The sequence below is a fragment of the Anser anser genome (assembly GCF_964211835.1).
Source record: "Anser anser genome assembly, chromosome: 2".
NCBI lineage: Eukaryota > Metazoa > Chordata > Aves > Anseriformes > Anatidae > Anser > Anser anser.
Genome location: NC_139721.1, coordinates 151,479,024 through 151,501,499, shown reverse-complemented (window position 1 = coordinate 151,501,499; position 22,476 = coordinate 151,479,024). Strand labels below are relative to the sequence as shown.

The following is a 22,476-nucleotide window of genomic DNA, read 5'->3' as shown; positions in this document are numbered from 1 at the left end:
AGACACTTTCTAGGATTAAGTCCTCATTTCTCTGGAGTCAGTGGCAAAGTGCTCACAGACTTCAACAGGACCTGGGTTTCACTGGAAACGTAGCTCATTCAGCCCTGCAGACAATTTGAAAGAATAGCTAAGAATGAACTGAGCCCAAACTGAAATTACCTACTGAACAGCACATTTCAGAATGCATCTCTCTGAAAAAGAAAGAACAGAGGAGCAGCTCTTGGAAAAAAAAAAAAAAAAAAGGATTTTTCTGGCAGATGGGTGCTTCCTCTAGGCACGACAAAGCAGTCTAAGAGCATCGGACTGTGTTTGACAACTGTACATAAGTACTGTGAGTATTCAAACACATTTACAGAAGAGGAAATCCGGCTGCTGGAGGTTGGGCACGCCCATGTAGAGTCGCTTGAGATGCCCTTGGTGTCCTGCTTAACCTTTGGCTGCTGCTCCAGGGAGGAGGGGGTGTCCAGGCGGTTTTGCGCCCTCCACAGTTGTCTCACATGGAAATCCATGAGGTGACTCAGTGGAAACAGATGCCTGCCTTTAGGCAAACAAATGAAGCCCTCAAAGTTTTCACCATAGAGTGAGTAAAAAAAATCTCACCACGGGCTAAATGCTTCTGACTTCAACACATTTTACTGGAGAATGAATACTGAATCCATACACGCTCTTGCTTTGTTCTTATTTCTGTGATCTTATTTTAGCTGTAAAAAAGCTTTAGGAATAATTTTATAGAGTCAGCAATCTTTATTTTTCTAATGATGAAGTCTATTGAGTGGCAGAAAAAAAAAGCAGAGACTTTTCTGCATAGGAAGCACCATGCTTGGGGCCATGTTCTCTCATAAGACCCATAGGTTTGATCTGAGAAAACAGCAGAACAGAGAAGAAACGAGTATTTTAAACTTAAAGGCCTGGTGTTGCTGATAATGTCCCAGTTTGTAAATAGAACTAATGATACATAATCTCAACACAGCACTGGTACTAGTGGTTACCATGCTTAATGTATATAATAGGAGATGACTCCAAAATTATCTCATGCCTATACCAATATGAGAGCTACATTGTAGTCCAAAAGGTTCAGTAGTATCATGGCATGGCAGCATTGTGACATTTGTGGGTGAGGTGTACGTGGTGTGAAAAAGTTCAGTTAATCACACCTGATGCTTTGGTCATGGCAGTCTCAGACAGAAGTTGTTTTAGGTCTTAGTGACAAAGTGCACGTCATGGTTTACCTGTGTCTGTAGTTTCATCTCTCGTTATTAGAAGAGCTCACAGTCTAGAAAACCCAGAGAATCCTGCTTTTATTACTTGATAAGAAGGTGAGGTGGACAAATGGCTCCGTCCATACAAAGAAAGGTATTTATACTCTCGTATATAAGAATTGCTTTGGTGCTTTAGGGGCACTGCCTTCATGAGAAAAATAATGGGTTTAGATCAGATTGATGTCAGTCTAGTTAGCTGTGTCCTTTGCATGGGTTAATACCAAGCATTTCATGAGGCACTGCCTGCAACAAAGGTGTCTGAGTCCTGCTCTGCATCTCAAAGACTGGCTTACACTTTTCTGAACAATACATAGTGGTTTCCTTGGTCGGAGGGTTCGTGACAAGACTCGGCTATTTTTTGGTGCTATTTTATTTACTCAGAAATGTCCATAGAATCTTATTTTCCCCCATACAGTAGAAGTAAACCAGCTAGAGACAGTTCCCTGATTCAGAAACCCATGAGCCCTCCCTCTGCTATCCCGCACCTGAGGAGACCAAATCAATACTCCTCAGGGCACTGACACCAGCTGCTTCTTTCTCTTTTTATCCTGACTTTCTGCTTCTTTCGCCTTCTGAAGTATGCCCCTAACGTGCCTCCCCTTCTCCCCCTTCACCTCGCAGTCAATGCACCGGGCTCTGCACCATCTGGGGGGGTACTTTACTCACCTACCCCCCACCTCCCCCATCAGTCCAGTGCTCTGTGGGATGACTTTCATTATTTCAAACATTTGTTTTTCCATAAATTATCTCTTCTAGCATGAGTGCAAGGTGATTAGCGTGCTCGGTGTTTTCTGTGAGGTTTAGATTTGTTCACAAATGAAACAGTCTTACGGAGTCACCCGGTACTTGTTGATGCTGCTGTGGTACGAATGCCTCTGATGTTGTTTGCTATTACAATGCCCACACACACCGTGATAGCAAAGTTTGCTTGGGATGTTTGTTTTAGGGTGACATTAGCTCCATATGTTGGCTTTCAGTGACACAGGGCCCAGCAGGTAGCTGTGTGTGGGCACAGCCTGGGGTGTCAGCCAGTCCTGGCAAGGTGCACATGTTTGCTCAGCATCACTTTGATGGTGCCTGGGGCTGTAGGCAGCAGTTTCCAAGAATTTACAGAACTGGTCTGAGCATTAAACACTAAAAGTCTCCATGTATTTTCCATTTACAATGACAGAGAATATTATCTGTGTTCCTCCGTGCTCAGAAATACCCAAGAGTTACGTCTCACTACTAAGGCTCTCCAAAACACAGGGGTAAATGACTTATGCACTAGCTCTGAAATATTTACACCTCACTGGGGAGCCAAATGGGGAAAGTGATCTGTGACCAATATACCACCATTCAGCACTGCATGTGAGGGTACCCTGCATGATGAGAAATATGTCCAACAGCCTGCCGTGTTCGTGGGCATATATGCTAACAGATTGTCCTCTTGCATGCCTTATCTCAAGTGTGTACATAGAGTTGGAGGTTTATCCCCTGTCAAATGCTTGATATTACTTCCAATGAACATAGGGGGAATTTGTCTGTGAGAATAAGGTATATGATGCCCAGTTGATGCAGCCAAATTTTTAACACAAACTGAACACATTGGCATTGTAGGCATCATTTCCAGCTCTTGAGCCTACATACTTTCTGCAGTGATTCAGAATTAATAGGCACTTCTATACATTTCTCTATGTTACATAAAAATGTCATTACTAACTTGTTGTTAATATTTACTTCCTATTTTATTTTGCTTTCAGAATACTTCAGATTTCTTAGGGGGTTTCTGTTTACGAGAGTCAAGCTGCCTCCTAAACACTGATTAATTTAACCTCTAACGCGTGGCAGACCTAGACAGAGCACATCTTCAAGTTATGCCTAAGAAAGCGTTGGGTGTGGCAAAATCCTAGCACTGTCACCTAATCCTGTCACCATCGGCCCTGTGCTACAATCCCTGCTTCAGGGAGTGCATCAGGATATGATCCTAGAGGAGGATTATTCTTGCCAAGATCCACATTCTCACTGAGGGAAGCCAACCTCAGATTAAAGACCCAGGGTTCTCACTGTGTTCAAGTCATTTGACAAACAAGAAGAAATGGGCTACATTATTGTGACCTTAACTCCTGACCCATTGATTGTCAGAGTTCTTGAAGCATTTTTTTCCCTCGCTGCCTTGCGAGAAGTAATGTTTGAGAAGACATTAGGTTAAAAGTAACTAGTGAACGATTTATAACAGGCACCTGCATTAGGTTTCTATTATTTGCCTAAAGCCTCCTAATAGTTTTCAATTTGAAAAGGAAATGGAGCAGAGGAAGGGAACTGGGGAGCTGTGTCAGTGTGCAGGCTGGGGACCAGCTAACGCCGTGTTCACAGGGACAGCTGGGAGAGCAGGAAAGGAATTTTTATTCCCCCTTTTATTCCCCCAAACGATGCCAATTAATTAGTTGCATTATAGAACAAAAATACAGTCATAAATGCCTCACCCACTCGGCTGACAGGTCCAGTCTCATGGTGTGGGGAGGTAATGAGTCCTTCTGGTGCTCTGCTGGAGGCCTGAGCCCCCCTCGAGCCCCCTGAAGGCCAGGAAGGCTGGGTCCCCTCTCATGGTTGGGGGCGACCTCGACCCTGCTAATACTAAATTTTTTGGCGTCAGTGACGCTCCAGACTTTCAGATCATAGCTGAGCAGTTAAAAAACAAATTGGTTTCATTACAGGCCATTTTCAGTTTGCTGACACCAGCGGTGGGATTCATTTCATCTATTCCAGATAACTAGAGTTTAGATGTCTGTGGCTGGGCTAATTGCTGCAGACTCTCTTTACAGTCAAGGGAGAGAAACTTTCCTGGGAGGTGATTCATCTGGCCTATTTTAGATATTTGCATTTGGATAGTCTGAATTACACCTCAGTACTGACACTTTCTCATCATGAGCTCTGAAGACCTGTAGACAGCCAGCAGCAGTGTAGTTTTCTGTACAGCAGACAGCTGCTTGCGGTAAGATTTCTCTTATTACATGCATTCATGCATGAATCAAGACTTCCCAAATCATGAGAGGGCAAGCAAAAGAAATCTGGTGCCTTTTAAGATTTTGTTTTCTGATGTTTGAACTTTCTGAGGTAGTTTTTTATTTTTTTCCCCCCCTAATAGTTAAGGATAATTTTTTTCTGTTAATGTTAATATATTCATAGATTGCCGTATTGTTGAGTTGGAGTACTACGAAAATAAAGCAAATAATGCTGTCTTCCCTACATGATCTCCCATAACATCAGTCTTGCAGCCACAGAGCTTGCAACGTAAATGGTTCCGAAAGATGCTGACAGAAGAAGCAGTAAACAAGAAAAAAAAAATAATGTAGGTTTGCTCAGCAAATAAGTTGGATATGGAGAACTGGCTAACATCTTCTGGACTACAGTGATGAGCTCAGCCGTGGCCATAAATGCAAACTGTCTACACCCATCTGTTTTCTGACACAGCTCTACCAATAAAAACAGAGAGGCAGAGTTTTGGCTGGCCTAATTGGTGTTTCAGCTGACTTTAATAGAGTTACTCTCACTTCTAGCGTGCTACAATCATTAAGGTCTTCCATAAAAAAGAAGTTGTAGCCCTGCATAGTTATGTGTTGGAAAAGGAAAATCAAAATCACCGGATAATTGCAAGAGGTGTTGACTGTTATGTGCAATCAGAAGACAGTATTCAGTGGTATGAAATCTGAATCGCACCTGCTGTATGTTGGAGAACTTCTGTGGAGCTCAGTGGGCTTAATTCACATTGAACAGGATGGAGCTTGCAACTGCTAATGCCAGCGTACGACTGGGATCACACTTTGATTTCTCAGCAGCTGGCATAACACGGAGAGAAACACCAGTCACTGTGCATGTATCTATTTTACTGCATGTTTTAGACCCTGTTAGGGATAATGAAATCTATCTTCTTTTCAACTTGACACCGTGAAGACAACTTGCTGCTTGGAATATATTCATTTTAAATTAGGAAAAATAATCAGAAAAATCAGGTGTGATTAATTAAAAAAACTCCACCTCTTTTATTGGGTTGGAAACAACTGACACGAAATACTGTGCAGTGAAAAGGAAATCCAGAAATAATGATAGTGTAACATCAGCCCTTGTGAATAATTCATGGGGTACAATTTCATATTATTTTAAATGGTGCTGCTTCTCTCTTTGATAAGCAATAATTTTATGTTCTATCTTTACCTTTTTTAACAAATCAGTCAAAAGGATTGTCTATTGTTATCTGCAAAAAAAGTGTATTTGGAATAATGTTTGAGGCAGCTTAATAGAGCTCTGATCACAGAGGAGGTTTTTTTTTTTTTTTTTTTAATACTCTCTACTCGTAGCTGAATAAGTTCAGGTTTCCATTTCAGGTTTGTTTAGGGAAGGAAAATTTTTTGATGCTACATAGCACTGACAAGTCCCGTATTATTTTCTTTTGTCTCCTTCCCTGGCAGCTCCACTACATCCTTTGAATGGCTTTAGCTTTGTAATAGGAGATAGTCAAGACTATGAAAGTGCAGTGGCGCTGGAAAAGCTGTCCCTGGGGATGTGCCATGGGTGCACGACCACCCCAAGGCAGGTCCATGAGCCCTGCAGGGGCAGGCACGATAAACAACATGCATTTAGCTGTTGGCAGTATGCATTTATCTGCCAGCCACAAAGACCGCAACAGTTGAAGTCCGAACAAAGACGATTACGCAGCTAGCTAATATTAGCAGTACAGCACGTGCTAGCAGCGAGGTTAAAGATATTTAGGGGTGTAAATGGAATATAGATTTTGAAATGCTGGAGTTGTGCAGGGATTTCTTTTCCTGTCATCAATACTTCAGGATATGTAAAAGTAAATGTAAAATTCCTTTCTGACACAAGGCAGTTTTGAACTGCTCCGTCAGATCTTCAGGTGCCTGAAAAAGGACTTAATCCATTTTGCAAGACACGCCTATGCAGGTCTTTACAGTAAGTCTCCTTCACAGAGAAGATTTCCCAGCCCAGAAAAGAATGGGGAGGAGGTTGCCCAAGTGGAGATGAATCAGAAAACAGGGGTAAAACTGCTGAAGAGAGTGACCCAGCTGGAAAGAGTGCAAAAATTAAATGCACAAACCTTTGCTAAGTGACGCCTGTGAAAGTAGTATCAGTGTCTGCATGTATCTAAAGGGTGCTAAGAGGTGGGTACCAAAGAGAGGTGGGTATCAGAGAGAGGTGGGTACCAAATGGACAATTTAGGGCAGTAAGACTGAAGACCTGCGATGAAACTGCAGAAAATAAAAGACAGCCTGAATAACTGGTGAGAATGATTAACAATGAGATCTATTAGACTAGAATGGTTTCCCAAGGTAGTGTTGAAATCTCCATTGCTAATTGATTCATTTAAATCTAGAACAGAAAATGCACTCAGGAATGCACCACGGGGAGCCATCTTGTACTTGCAGGGAAATGGACTGGATGACTTAGTGGTCTCTTCCAGTTCTCATTTCCATGGTCCATTTCTCTCCTCCCCTTAGCAGACAGAAAGGATAAACCCCATCAGCTTTGCTTCTGAGGAACCTGGAAGGAGACACTGCTGTGCTTGCAAGTCTTTTCCCTTCCCTTCCCTTCCCTTCCCTTCCCTTCCCTTCCCTTCCCTTCCCTTCCCTTCCCTTCCCTTCCCTTCCCTTCCCTTCCCTTCCCTTCCCTTCCCTTCCCTTCCCTTCCCTTCCCTTCCCTTCCCTTCCCTTCCCTTCCCTTCCCTTCCCTTCCCTTCCCTTCCCTTCCCTTCCCTTCCCTTCCCTTCCCTTCCCTTCCCTTCCCTTCCCTTCCCTTCCCTTCCCTTCCCTTCCCTTCCCTTCCCTTCCCTTCCCTTCCCTTCCCTTCCCTTCCCTTCCCTTCCCTTCCCTTCCCTTCCCCCTTTGGGGTTTGGAAATATGGAGGGAGAGGAGGGTCAGACAGCCCAAGCCTCTGCATGCTTCATCCCCATATCAAGTCCACAAGATTTTCGTCTAACTTAAATTAATCGCAGCAGAATCAATGGTATCTGGCAATCCTTTCATGTGAGTATGAGCTCCAGTTTTCTGCTCGGGAACAGAGCTATGTAGATGCTTACAGATAATTCCTAATTTTAAAACAGGACTGAATTGCACTTTTCTTGCTAAGTCCTCAGTGCTGACTGATATCTGTGTTTCTCTAATAAATTCTGAGCCACTAATATTTAAGCATTAAATAAATCGACAGTCTTATGTGCTAGTGAGATCCTTAATTAGAATGAGAAATGATGAACTCCTGAATGTGGATTTTGTACAGGAGGAACTTATTCTCAAATCTTTTTTTTTATTAAGTATACCTGCATTTCAGTCTTCCTATCTGTTTTACTGGGTCACAAAGTAAAAGCAATGGCTGATGTCACTAAGCCTTTATTCACCCGAGAAACCTCCCTGGTTTTGGGATCAGATGCACTGTTTGTAATGGGACTGGGACAGTTTCCAGTTTGGCTTTTCATAGAGCAGCATAAAAATCTGCACATTCCAGCTCCTTGCCTCACACGTGCAGGAATGGACCAGAAGTGTCTATTTCTCTTTTCCATGTTTTATATTAAATACTATCACCTAGAGGCTGATGCAACAATGTGTGACACACAACCAGGGCCTCGCCTGCCTCCAGGCTTTGAGAGGTACCATTAGTACTTTAGTACATTTAGTACATTAGTCAGAAAAATCCCTTAAGCAACAAGAACCTAAAGGTCCAGAGACTGTTAATGATTTGGGATAAAAGGCTGAGGGTCTGCAAAGAACTAGCTGCTCTGCAATGGGAACCAGAGCAACCAGTGGGCACGGTGCAGAGGAAGATGTTTGCCACTGGAGCTGCCCAGAAGGAAGAGCTGAAGGCACCCACAGCCTGTGCAGCAGGTGGACAGTGGGGGTTCGATTCCCTTCTCAAAGCTGTGGGCATTTTCTCCTGTTCTTGTTGGATCTGTGCTACCGAACGGATAAGAGGACAGAGGCAGGTTAGGGCACAGCAGCGAGGAGGGGCTGGGCGATGTACTGGTCGGGGCGCTCACCTTGAAAAGGGAAGCCCTGGTTCTGTACTTCCAGCTGGTGCGTATATATTTCTAATTTCTGTTTAATGTAAAATATATAATCAGGCCTGATTATATGTCTGAGATGACCTTCCACCCATTTTTTCCTACTTTGGGGAAGTACAGCAGGCTACGCATCTGTGACCCATCTTATATTTTCTGTCTCTAAGTCAGTATGTCTTGAGCTATTTCTGCTCCTTAGCACCAATTTAACAGACAAGAAGGAGAGACACCCAACGTCACTCTTGTCAGGGGAGTGACTGCAGTGTTTTCAGTGTTTTCCCTTTCAAAACAACCCACATTTTGAAAGAAGTGGTGAAACTGCTGGAGCTGCAGTTTTAACTGCAAAGCCTCAGACTGTTCTTTGGACCTGCTGGAATTTGGAAACCCAAATCCATTGGGCCACAGAGATCCCAGTCTACCCATTGTGGGTCCACATCACACAATTTAGGAATAGAGTTGCAACTGTGGAACAAGGATGCTCTTATGGAGTTCAAAGTTACCTACGGAGAATCAGAAGATCATTGGCTTAAGGCTTCTAACCAGAGAAAAAACAATTTCAGAGAAACAGAGTGACATACGTGGTTTCTAACTAGGCAGGTATTTACTTATTTTAAAATGGTTCAAGAAAACTGGTAGTGATGTGTCACTTGGGCACCTGTACGCAGCAGGTAATGTTCCCAAGAATGTCAAATGAGTTTGAGCCACCTCCTTAAGAACATCAGACAACAGAAACTGAAGGGACCTCATGAGAATTTTAAAAGCAAGTCAGCAGTTTGGGCACCCGTTTTTCATGTCAGGAATCTAAACCTTACTGAAACCCCGAGTCTCAGTGGGACACGGGCTCCTAGCATCCATCTAACTGTGCAAATGGGACTGGAGACCCTAAGTTCTTCCCGTGACTCTCTCCTTGAAGGCACCTGCCCTTCTAATATGATTCTTAGTCACAGTTGCTCTAAATGTTTTTTGGCTACTTGAATTCAATTGGGGATGGAGCAGATTGATACTCTACATAGGGCCTGAATTTTCTCCTGTATTTTACCAGTTTCCAACTTCCTATTTAAGCTAAGGAGCAGAAATCAATTGCCCATCAATATTCTTGATTGTACTTAGGTGTCAGGCTTTATGAATCTTAATATGACTGTAAAGATCCATGGAGACATATTGTCAACTTTACTTTTTTCTGTTATTCCACTTAGCAATTATGAAGATCTGTTCCATGAGGTATAGATGATAATTTGCCATCTTTTATCACAGCGTGAAATCGCTATTTAGGGCTCTTTTGTCCAGTTCATCTTTATTTCATACAAGATAACTGAAAAGACCTCCTAGTTTGCTTTTAATATCAAAATGATTGTCAGCCTGAAAAAAAAAAAGGATAGAAAAGAGAAAATTGAAGTGAAAAATCAACTTATAACCTTTTTCTATGAATGCCATGCTCCTGTGAAAAGGAATGAACTTTCTTAGTGCTTCATTTTTAACAGAAAGCATGACAGAAAGTTCCTATCAGTATTTAAACTGCTAAGATTTGTCAAACACAAATGGGAAAATAGTGTTTAAATAGCAGCCTCATTTTGTCCACACTGATTATGGGAGGGTTTTTGAGCAAAAAGAACCTCAGCAATCATCATCCTTGCAACGAGTGGCAGTTTTTCTTCACCATGTCCGGTGATTTCATGTAGAGCACAAATGTGTGCCCGTATCTGTTCAGAACTGGCAAAGCCAAACTCTGTTAGGGTATAAATAAACACTGTGAATGTCGCCGGCCTTTAAATCACAGCACTTTGTGTGCAGCTCCACTTCTAACTCCCACCCCCTGCTGCCCTGGACTGGGGCTTCCAACCTCCCAGCTCCGATGGGCAGCACTGTCCGCCCTCTCTCCTCGAGGATTTACCCGTGTGCTGGTAAATCCTTCCGACCTGGCTGGGCCAGAGCCATGGTGGGGCCATGCACTTCACTGAGCCCTGGAAGAGCTGCTTCTGGCCAGCAGCTCCTTGTCCTCCTTCCATCTGATAACCTGACTTCATGCATTGGGGATGATGGTACATGAGAGTGCTGTGGTACGTTTGCTGGCTTGTGTTAGAAAATATTAGCTTGTTTGCCCTCTATTTTTTCCAACTGTTATAACTGTCCTAATAATAATAAATTTATTTCTCCCTGCAAACTTCACTAGGAAAATGGTAAAGCAGGCCTATGGATCAAAATAAGATGTCTAACTTGTGCCTGAGAGGCAGAATCACATAGGAGAAGAGGGAACTGGTAGGTTACCTTAATCTGTGACAGCAAGAAATGCTATGTCCAGCCGTTATTGCTACACACTCTGAAATGAAATATGTCCCCTTTGGTGGCCTGTCATCAGCATTTCCCAATGCCCTTTCCTCCCATTACTGTGCCTACTGTCTTTGTCTTTCTGTCCTGTAGGATTGCCAGCTTCAAAATATAAAACACAGTCCCTGGGTGTACTGGAAAAAAGCTGGTATAAACACTTGGATCACAGACACTGTCCTGAGAGCATCAGGACCCATCTGAGCTGAAGGACCCTATGCTCCTATGGTCCTTAGGCTGTAAACAAGACATATAAAAAGTAGAAGAATTAGGGAATTTTTGAGATTTTTTTTTTTTTAAAGATATGCCTGCTTAGCAGCAACAAGAAAATCTGAATATGAAACAGAAAGCCAAAGTCTGAGGATCTAGTCTCATGCACAATATTTTTCTCAGTTACATGTTTGACTCTCACAGCTGAAATTTCAGAGAAAACCTCACTAACATCACAAACAAGGTATATATATGTCTACATTGTCTTATCTTAAGATTTTGTTTCAAAGCTGTGGCTCCAGTTTTGGAATCCAGAATTTAACCCTTTGACGGAATGAAATCTGCTTCTTCCTGTCTTGAAAGAGTTTCTAGTGAACGTAGGGGACAAATAAATGGGAGATACATTTAAGTCCCTTTTGACTGCAACAAGTACAGATGCATGGATATGCGTGCTCTGAGCTGATGATGGTTTGTGGCTGTTGAGATGTGGTCTGGACTGTCTTTCCCACAGGTGAACCAATGACCATAGTTTACCAGATGTAAACCCATTATATCTTCAGAGAAGTCAGAACTACTGTGGATAGTCCGTACACAATAAAATGTAGGTCCTTGTATTAATATTATGTTACAACTGCAAGAAGACTTATTGTTCTACTTGGAGATATTCCACTTATTCCAAGATATTATTCTGCTTGGATATGTGGGAATATGGCTTGCTATACAGGGAAGATTTGAATGCAGTGTCTTACTTTTCAAACATTTTTTTCCTAGAGTAAATCAAATATTTTTTGATAGAAGAATCTGTTAGAGGGCTGGCAGGTACTAAATATATTACAGTCGGAGTACTGTTAAATAATTTACTTAAACCTTTCTATCTTTTTGTTTTGAAACATTTAGTTCAGATCTGTTATGTTTGTTGTTGATTTATTATTATGTTTCAATTGCTATATTACGTCAGATAACATTGCATCAACTAGTATCCGATGTGATAATTTGCTCTTAGGCATTAATTCTAGGCAGAGGTTTTCAAAGATTGTCTTGATATCTACTAACCAAATGTTTTGAAAACTTACTTTCACAAAAATGTATTGAGATTTAAAATTTCATAAAAATTCAGAGCAAAGCATATGTAAATACATTGAACTGCCATGCTTTTCTGACTGGCAATTTATTACTCGAGAACATTCACAGTCAGTCAATAACATAATTTTCTAAAGTTTTTTTCTTTTTCCTGCTTTGGAATATGCCCTGGGTGCTACAGCATAAGTCAATTACAGTGCCCAAATGTAGCTCTCTTTGGTTTCCCTGGGAAACTGAAATGGCAGAAAAAATGTCAGAGTTCAGGAAAAGAAAACCAATCTAGCACACTTCTGTTTTCTCTGTAGAGATTTCTGTATTATCTCAACAGCAGTTATCACAGAATCACAATGTGCTTTTTACCAGCTTTGTCTGAAAACTCTACAAGCACAGATAAATCTGTTTCTAGTCACGATGACATTAAATTGAAATGAAGGCAAAAACAAATCAATTTTTTTTACTGTAGTAGTTGTGCATGATACCAAACACAACAAGACATTACCAGATTTGTTTTTATTGATGCCATTAGTATATTGTTTGCAGAGATCTAAGGGTTTTCTGCCAAGTTCTATGTTAAAAACACGGGAAATCTGTACTTATTTGAGTGCTTGATGTGGAAAACCTGTCTGTGCCATCTTTGAACAGAGCACGTCAAGATCCTTGCTCCCTCTGGGGATGACAGTGGGGAACAGACCACACTGCTACAACTTCAGTACAGAAAATGACACAAATGGCAAATGATTCGTCTTGCCATGGCTGGCAGACATTCTCACGCTGGAAGGAACTCAGATCTTCCTGGAAAATGCACGAAGAAAAGGCTGTTTCTAGCTTTGCATCTTCTATGAATCACATTATAGCTGTGAGTTTCTTTTTTAGGCTCCACAAGACCAGGAAGATATTGACAAATTGGATGGCTGACAGATTGGGGAAATTCATAAAAGGGAATTCAGAGTTAAAACAAAAGCCTTGAGGAAAATGGGTTATGAACGTAAGAACAATTATGCTTTGCTTTAATGCTGACTAAGAATAAATATGAAATAAAAATGTGCAAAATCCCACTAAAGACATGTGGCTCATTAAAAAAACAGTGGGAGGACTCTTTCAGTTTTTCCCCAAAGACAAGGCACAGATAGCCCCAGCTGGCCAGAAGGACTGGCAGGGGTCTGGATATGCTCCTTCCTCCCCCTAGCACTGCATCCTCTCAACAGCTGCAGTTTTGAAAGTTATGACCCCTTTGGATGACTCCTCTTTCCCTAGGATGTGGGGCTTTACACTCTCCTTCCTGTGTCTGCTTCTTCAGTGAGAGAGAAGTGAGACCGCATTGGCTCAAACAAGTTTGTTTTTACACCTGGGTCTAAAGGATGCTGGTGCAGTACCTTGGCAACTTCGGAATGAGGTGAAATGCTTACAGACAAGTACATGCTGAGTATAAAAAAAATGAACAGGGACGCTGAGGACCCCCCTCAGAAACTGATTAAAGCAACAGTTCTTGCGTCTTGTAACTTAGCCTCTTCTAAAAGACATGCTTACACTTCTTTTTTTTGTTGTTGTTGTGGTTCTCCTGCTTGAAAAGAGCTTCTCTAAATAAATTACAACACTGTTTAGATCTGATGAGTGCCATGGTCAAGAAATCTGGCTGTGACAAGGTAGTTAGTAGGCTGAGCCTAGTGTACATCTTTCACATCCCACAGTCAATGGGACTTTCCCTTTTCTTTCTTGGTACTAAATATGTCTCCTGTGGCCCTTGGGGCTCATAGACCGTGTTGTGTGTTTGCACAAACATAGAATTATAGAATCACAGAATTTCCGGAGCTGGAAGGGAATCACAAGGATCATTGACACCAACTCTTGGCTCCACAAAGGAGTACCTAAAAATTGAACTATGTTCTTTTTACAATACATCAGAAATGGAAGTCTCCTCCATTATTGCAAGTCCTGAAGTAATGCATAAAACAATCAATGGAAACGGATGATCTGTAATGGCATAATATTTATCCTGAGAACAGTTCATTTTCAACCAGAGGTGGAAAATATTTTTAGGTCAGCTTTTCTACTTCTGACTTTTGGATCTGATTGCTCACTCTTTCCACATCAGAGAGAAGAATTTATTCTGCACAGAACAGTACCTGGGCTCTGTGGTTGGAAAAGATACAGCAGATAATCCTGTCTCCATCCTGTTGCCTCACAATATTCACAATTGTTCCTACTGAATTCAGCTAATGTAATTGTTGAAAGGAACCGGTAAGACAAGCCTGGATGAATTATACATACACTTCTCCCGTGAACTTATCCTCTCATTTCTAAGCTCAATCCACTGCTCCACACACCTGAGTGAGAAGGGATTTTATGGCAGCATCTCCACTGCTGACATCTTCATAAATATGGAGGTGCCTGAACTGAGGTGTGCTCACAAGGAAGCCAAGGCCATTTATGCAACAGTTTCACTAAACGGATAAAGACTTCTGTATGGTATGTGCCCTTCGGGTAAATCTTAATTGGAGTGAATGTCAAATGGTGGCCCTGTTGGTAAGTACTTTCCATGGTTAGAGCAGAGCAGAATTAAAGCTACGCATGCTCTGGGTTTCCTTTCTTTGGGAAGGAAATGGGGTGAGATTTGCTTTTACTGTTGGTCCAAAATAAGGTTTATAGTGGTCTTGTACAAAGAGAACTCAGTATTTCCAGATCTAAAAAAAGCAATTAACAAATAATACAGCTTTTTATTGTTAACTAAAAAGAAAAAAAAAGAAAAAAAAAAACCACACCACAAACAAACCACAAAAAACATCTACTAGGAAATGCAAAATAAGACAGGTCTGCATTTTGTCCTGTAAACACAGCAATGTAGGGACATATTTATGAATAAATCTTTACCTCTGTTGCCAATATTTTTTGTGTGAACTTACTTGAGGTGTAAATATTTAATGTGTCTTTTCTCTGCATTACTATTTATTTTTTCTGTGTGGGAGCAAAGGCATCCTTCAATACTGCGGACTAGGTAAATAATGTATTACTTAGTCATGAAAAATGCCAGAGGAAAATAAATGAGAGGATATCTTACCTTTGGTCATCACAATTCCTGCAAGAGTTTTGTGGCGTGCATGCATGGAAGTGAAATTGTCTGTCAGCTCCTGGAACTTCTGTGTAACCATTTGGTACACGGAGTCTGCAAAGTCCTGAAAGACACAGTCAGAAAGAATTCTTTCACTTTCTTTGATTGAAGCACCTGGGCGTTTCTGCAGATTAATCACCTGCTGTCAGCTGCTGAGCAGTCCCTTTTAGAATTAGACGCCACCTACCTGAGCAGAGATGAAGGGAGCATCTCTGTCGACTACCCGCACCCCCCTCAGAAATGGCTGGTGTTAGGTTCTAAATCCAAATTAACCGAATTAAAGCGAAGGCCTGTATTGACTGGGATTAGTGGTAAAGGGAAAAGATTTCAAGGTTGACTTTTCTTTAGCCTCCTAGTCATTGCTGCGGGATCAGTTCACAGAAATTGTGTTAGACCTTCAATAATTTTGTTGTAGTGAGCTGAAGAGATGAACACGTGTCCCATAAAACCACTTAGATGTGGATTAGGTACCTCCAGCGTCAAGGTTTAGTAATTTTCAGGATTTTTGTTGTTAAGGAATGCTAAGGAAGGAAAATCTCCATTACCTCACTGAAACCTAAAAGCTAAGGTGAGGCCTGGGTTATACTTAAGGTGACTTATACTTAAGGTGACTTATAGTTAAGGTGACTTATTTCTGCAGTTAAGGTGCGTTTTTAATGATGCACTGCTACTGGAGTAAAACGATCTGTGTTTAATGCTGACAGAGGAGCACCGTGGTCTGTCTTGTTTCTGCCTTGACTGCCGTCAGGAAGAAGGGGAGGGGAACCTCTGCTTGCACTTCTTACCGAGCGGGGCCAGCACGGCCCCCCTGTTGAAAGGTCAGATATTCCTGTGGACTGGGCTCTGCAGACTGTGTGCTCTGAACCCTTAGGTGTGAGTGAGTTCAGTCTGCTGGGACACCTTCGGGAAAGTGGGTATTGAAGCCAAGCAGGGCAAAAAGTCTAAAAGGTGAATTCTGAAGACTGCGTGTGGATGAGTGTGAACCTAAAACATCTGTGAGGCTCCTGAGAACACCTCTGGTTGGACTGTTTCCCCATTACAAAAGTTAGTATCTTTTAATTTACTTAATCTCAGCACTTTGGTTGGCACAGAGCCTTTCAAGCATACGTTAGAGATAAGTCAGAGGAATGCTGTTTGTGAGCATGAGTTTTTCTTCAAATGCTTTGCAAGTCTGAGCATAAAAAGAAAGATCCAAAGGATTTTTTTTTTTTTCTTATTTGAGCCCTCTGATTTCTCATGTGAAACCAAGCTGTGCCTACAAATCCTTCTGGGAGCCAGTCCTGGAGGCCAGAGCTTACTCTGGGGTGCTGGTTTGAGACCTTCTGTAATCTAGCTAGTCCCAAGTGACTGTGTCTTTGTTAGTGGCTCGGCCAAGCAACAGTTCCTGTTTTTCTGGTGTTTGACTAAACTCACATGGTATAACAGGACCTCTTGAGCACCCCTGGTTGAGAGGCTGAGGCTGATATTCTCCCTCCCTCACCCTGAGAGGTCTATGGTCATGCAGAAGTAAGAAAATGTCCTTAGGAAGATCATATGTTTTTATTTTATTTTATTTTTCCTCCCTAAACTGTCAATGGCTATAAAAACATGTTGGCAAAAACACGGTATCTTAGACTGGGAGAACACACAGCTATTTTTCAGAGAAAAGCAGATTCTAATTCACTAATATTGTCAGTAATACTACTGCCACTGAACACCTCTGCAGGCTGTATGCCATATGTTTCTACAGTTTGTTGCTGAAAATCAGCTTAATTTTTAAACATTATTATAGAAAATATATGTATAATATCTAATTAAATAAAATATAAAAACAATTAGGCAACCCTCTTTTCGTAAAACCTTGAATATTTTTTCAACAGACGGTCCTTGCAAGTGATCTCGATTTGCTCATAAAGAATAGGATTTCTTCAACATGATAATTTTTCGTTGTTTTGCTAAGTGCATTTTTCCAAGGTGTTGCTCTGGGAACCAGCCATTTGCCCATAATAAGGAAGGCAGTTTAATATAACATGGAACAAAATGCTCTGGCTTGGTGCAAATAAAGGAAAGAGGCATTTAAACTCATCTGTGAGACGCTCACAAAATTCTACAAAAGAATTAGATGAAAACTAAGAAAAATTATCAAGAACAGTTTGACAGTTCCTAAATGGAATTTCACTTTGACTGCATTTACACCTCTTCTAATCTAATTGTCCACAACCACCATGTGAGCAAGGTATTGCTAATACAGTGCTTCTGAAGGATGAATTTTGGGTCAATTCTCATTTGTCAAGCATCAAGGCACCCCTGTGATATAAATGCAATTATAGCTGTTTTACAGATGAATGAATGCAGGCACTAAAAGGGTGAGGGACTGGTCCAAGGGAATAGCACAGAGCCGGGCAGAGCCAGGTGTTCTGATTTCCTGATGTTCTGGCTACGTGCTCAGCGCTGGAACTCTGCCTGTCTTTCATAACACGAAAGTTTGTTTCCAAACTTGTTTTCCCTACTGGAGGGTGACTTCATCCATAGCAGAAAACTAAACTGTGTTTGCAGGACTGATGTAACTGGGTCCCATGTGGTGGTCTGAAATCTGATCAGCTTTATTTAGACTTGAAAAAAAGGGGAAAAAATAAAGAGTATATCAATAAAACTATCTGCACATCATTTAAAAAAAAAGAATCAAATCATACATTTCATCTCCTGCAATATTACAGTTCAATCCATGCCTGCACTTCTAGAGTACCCTCCAAATCTGCATCCCAGGGCATTTTGCACTCATTAAGAGTTAATTAGCTTAGAGGCACATACAATTCCTAAAAGAATCATTTTAAAAATGCTAAATAGAACAAATAACTTTTAACTTTGGATTTAGAAATCCCTACAGTCAGAGCTTTCCTTACTTCATTTGGCAGTAGGTTCCAAAGCCAGAATGCAAAGAGACTCACTAAAGGCAAAATAACGACATGACTTCAGATAACATTTAGGGACGATAAGAAATTCAGCATTCACTGATCTCAAGGAGTGACCTGGGACATTAAAGAATAGCAAATCCATTAGACGTGAAGCCTCTTAGCTAGAATAAGTCAGGCGAATATTTTTTGTCTTGAATTCGTTGCCTAAAAGGATGCCAGTGAAATCAGTAGGAGCAATGGAATACATGAATAAATGGAGGATGCAGGAAAAACAACCAGAACCATAATGTCTAATCCAAGAGGTCACTTAAGGGCAATCATACAGCCCTAACTTTGGGTATTGCAGAGTACAGAGGAGAGGAAAAGGAGCAGTCTGTTCTTCTAGGTGGAGAAAAATAAGAAGTCAAGACAGCCCTGTGAGGGGTTTGATACCCTGAGGATTTAGGCGTGTGTAGTGCAGTGTAATCACAGAGTCTTGAATAATGCAGCCCCGAAAGCCGGCCCTGTGGCAGGGCTGGGTGTAGGTTTGGTCTCCTGATGCCCGTAAGTTGCAAGATGTGTAGCGTGCTGCCTTCCCCTCTAACACACACCAGAGAAGCTATTTGTCTTGAGCCAGTCACACCCACAGAAATCAGCAGAAGCATTTCTGCCTATTTAGAGCCTTTAAACCGGCCTTCAGTGTTTGTACAGAAACAAAAATGGTTACAAATCTATCGAATGCATACAGGACAGATATGGTGGGTAAGTGTTCCTACATTTACCCCTGTTCAGTTTATAACCTGAGATTTCATTTTAGAGATTTTCTTGCTTTACTGTTGATCAATAATCCTAGATTACTGCAAGATACATATCCAAGTGATCATTCTTGATGGGGTACAAACCAGAAAAATCCCACTATTGATGACCATTGTGAGCCTGGTTGAACTTTGGTATACAGGTTAGCCTACATTATCTACCGTAAGGAATAACTTACAAACCATGCACAAAAGAAACCAGTCTTTTGTTACTCTTCAAAAAAAAAAAAAGTTAATCTCGTAGAAAAGTTGCATTTGGTGATACCACAGTTCTTACTGCCAGATATGAGTGAGAATAAGAGTCTCCATCTGGAGTAAATACAAGAGCCAAATACATCTTGGCAGCTTCTGAACAGCTATCAGGTTGGTAGCAGAAAAAGGGAAGATTTTAGAAGATGGAAAAAAAAAAAGAAAGAAAAGACTAGAAACATTCCTTGTGAAAAAGAAACATGTAATAGCAGAGAAATAGTAGCTGGGGGCAGGGGAGAAGAAAATAAAAGAAATGTGGACAGTCAGAACTCTGCAGATTCATCCCGATGCTCGAACACCACCTGAATGCTTGGCCCTGGGGAAACTTTTAAGTGTTTCTCCTTGGAAAACCGGGGTCTGATCCAAAACTCCACTGAAGCCAGTGGAAGTGTGCCTGACTCAGAGATGCTCCAGATGAGGCTCAGCCTGCAAGGAGGGGAATTCAAGTGGCCAGGCAGGGCAAGCTTGGCCACGCCAGCTTTTGGCGCTGTGCATGGGCACCCAGCATGTCGAGAGGAAAAACCACGTCTGTCCAGGAGGACTGACCTTCCAGCTGATGTGTTTCTTTCAGATGGCCTGCTTTGGTTTGTCTGCATTCAAAATCTTGGCTTTTATAGGCCCTTACTTATATGTTTCTGTACAAACAATATTTGTCTCAGAGGCAATGTCTTTGAGATCAAAACTTTGCTCATTCTTACTAATAGAGTAGGTGACAGCAGCAAGGCAAAGAAGGCTGCTTGACCCATACTGAAGCCCAAACCTGCTTTTACTTGCACTTAGGTCATGAACATTGCCTAAACGCCCACTGTCAGTGGTGGAATCAACAGGTACCTGTTCAAGTGCCTTGCAGAAGAAAGAAAACAGACAATACTAAAATTTCTGATGTGAGAAAACAGTGTGAGACACCACAATACCTAATGAGCTATATTTTATCACATAAAAGTAGGCTGGAAAAATGAAAAATAGACGTCATTACTACTAAAACTGCACTGTGTTGTCTGAGGAATTCATCTGTCCTTGATTACCATATCAAATTACCAGTGTTATTCACACAGGAAAATTAAACTTTAGATCATACCATTACAGAATCAAAAACTTTTAGTCATTTCTCAGCACTAATATTTCAAATGGCATAAATAATTAAATGTGCTCAAGTTTGCAATGGCAGTCTTCAGGGTAAAACTGACATTCAACAGGAGTAGTAAGGATATTAAAATCAATAGATTATAAAGGAGAAAGCCTTTAGTAAATATTTTCTATTGAAATCCTGTCTTAGGGTTTACGGGGTTGAAATATCAAAAAGGTTAGATTTGCATATGGATGGAAAGAAATACTCTACTATACAGATATCACCAAGGGCTCTGTTTCTCCTGTCTCCCAAGTACTTTATTTTCCAGAAAATTACTGACATTTGGGGGTAAATGTTGAACACGATGAATGGGGATCGGGTTGAATTAAGTTCACAGCTTCCTTCACTGATAAAAGAAGATGCACACCTACTTCTATTTACTGGCCAAGGGGGAAACTGGCGCTCTTTGACAGTGGGAGTTTGTATTTTTTTCCTGTGGAGTACTCTCGATGCCTAAATGGGAAGGGAGGAAAACAGCACAGCGAATATCAGTCCTGGAGTGCTGGTCCTGGTCAGGGCGCGCAGCAAATTGCTGCTACACAACACACTTTTTCCCAGGCTTGTAAATAAGTTTGCTGTAGCCAGTTGGAGATTCATCACTAAGAGATTGCACCCTAGAGCCAATGAATTAGTCAGGCTCTTCCCAGGCACTACATCATCTTCAAGACGCAGCCTTGAGAAGAGAAATGGCAGAGGGTCGTGGGCTGCCCTCCCCCGTTTGTCTGCTGGCATCAATTTCTTGTAGCCAGGAGCTCCCCGTGTCCATTGGGAAGGGCTGAACCAGGACGGAGAGAAAGGAGCAGGCAGGGGAAGTGCCTCCATGGAAGGAGGGAGGGCGGCAGGTCGGAGGCTGGGTTCACTCCTTCCCGCAGCCTCGGTGCAAACTCCTTGCTTTACCACGAGTACCGCTTCTCTAGAGGTAAAAGGGGATGATTTTTACCCTCCTCACAAGGGAGGCAAATGGCATTAACAGCAGCGAGAACCTCCTAGCAGGGTCATGCAGGTACTTCTGGAGGCTGCAGGCACTCACAGCCCTCATAACTCAGCCGTCCTTCAGCATGCACAGGCATTTACGGAGTATTACTCAAAGAACAAGGCATTGCCAAGGAATTCATTGTGGTCCTTTCCTTGAGATGTGCAGTAATTATTTCTCTCCGATCTTAACTCCTACAGTATTGATCATTATGTCTGGTTCTGGCTTATCCCTCAGGGCCAGCATATATGGGCTTTGTTTTATCTTAGACGGACGTGCTTTTATTTTGTCTGGCTGTATGTTTTCATTTCAGCTGGACGTGCTCATATATCCTGTGTACATCCTGACTCAGAGAGGTCTCCTCATCCGCGCTCCTCAGAGGGGACCGTGCTCGTGCTGCACAGGCAGCAGCTGGGTACGCGTCCCCACACCGAGCTTCTAATGAAAACTCCAATAACGATAACACATTTCTGACACTGAATATCCTCATGGTTTTCTTATCAAGATTGATGGGGAAGATCAACTGCTCCTATCGATTCAGTCAAAAGAATCGCTCTCACCAACCCCCTCAACTGTTCACGGTCCTATTACAAAAGTTTTAGCTACATGTGATGCTGTGTTACCCTAATAAATTCCTCATTTCTGCAATCACCAAATGCTCTGAATTCGCTCTGCATTTGTGAAGGCTCGGCTGACCTCGGCTGACTTGGACATCTTGTCTGGACTGTGCAAGGGGCTCGTGGGCTCAGAGCCATCATTTGCTGGCTGCTTGCCTCTCCTCCTCTCACCTCGGCTGGAGGCTGATTGCTCTGCTAATTTCCCAGGCCCCACAGAACATATTTGCCTCCACACCATTATTTATATCATTAGTGATCATTTACTAAATTTCAACGCTGTGCTGGCTGCTGTATGAAGCAGAGTTTAAAGACTGACACTGTGCAGCAGATGAAAGAGTGACAAAAATGCATCGAAAGACCCTGGAATGGGAGCTGGGATAGAAAAGTCTTCTCCACCCAAAGGTTTTCGGGTATATCAGTAACCCAGTGGCTTTATGAAAATGATAGGCACTTCCCTGACTAGAGTTGGGAGGATATAGCATGCACAGAGAAATTAAGATGGGACAAAGGATGAATGGGAGGGTTAGTTAAAGTCCTTCTTTTAAGTCCTTCTTATGAATGGCAAAGAGGTACTGAACAAATGCCACTTTCTTTTTTTTTTAAATGTTTATTTATTTATTTATTTATTTTCACAAATACCAAGTCTGAAATGGGGAAAAAAGAAACGTTCATTGGAACATTTGGAGACAGATGGACAAATTTGGAAAGAGACAGCTATGATGTGAGTTCTGCTATATTGAATCAACTCCTAAATTTGTCCATAAGTACAACTATGTGATCTTGTAAATGAGATTAATC

General features: G+C 41.8%; 1 protein-coding gene across 3 annotated transcripts in view; it reads right to left on the bottom strand.

Moving 5' to 3' along the window:
- Window positions 1-22,476, bottom strand: part of ADARB2 (adenosine deaminase RNA specific B2 (inactive)) — a 312,048-nt gene that overhangs the window by 46,460 nt on the left and 243,112 nt on the right. For all 3 annotated transcript variants that reach the window (XM_083822952.1, XM_083822950.1, XM_083822951.1), the window contains one exon: window positions 14,972-15,086. In XM_083822952.1, coding sequence (XP_083679078.1) covers window positions 14,972-15,086 — 115 coding nt within the window. The remainder of the gene's footprint in view (window positions 1-14,971; window positions 15,087-22,476) is intronic.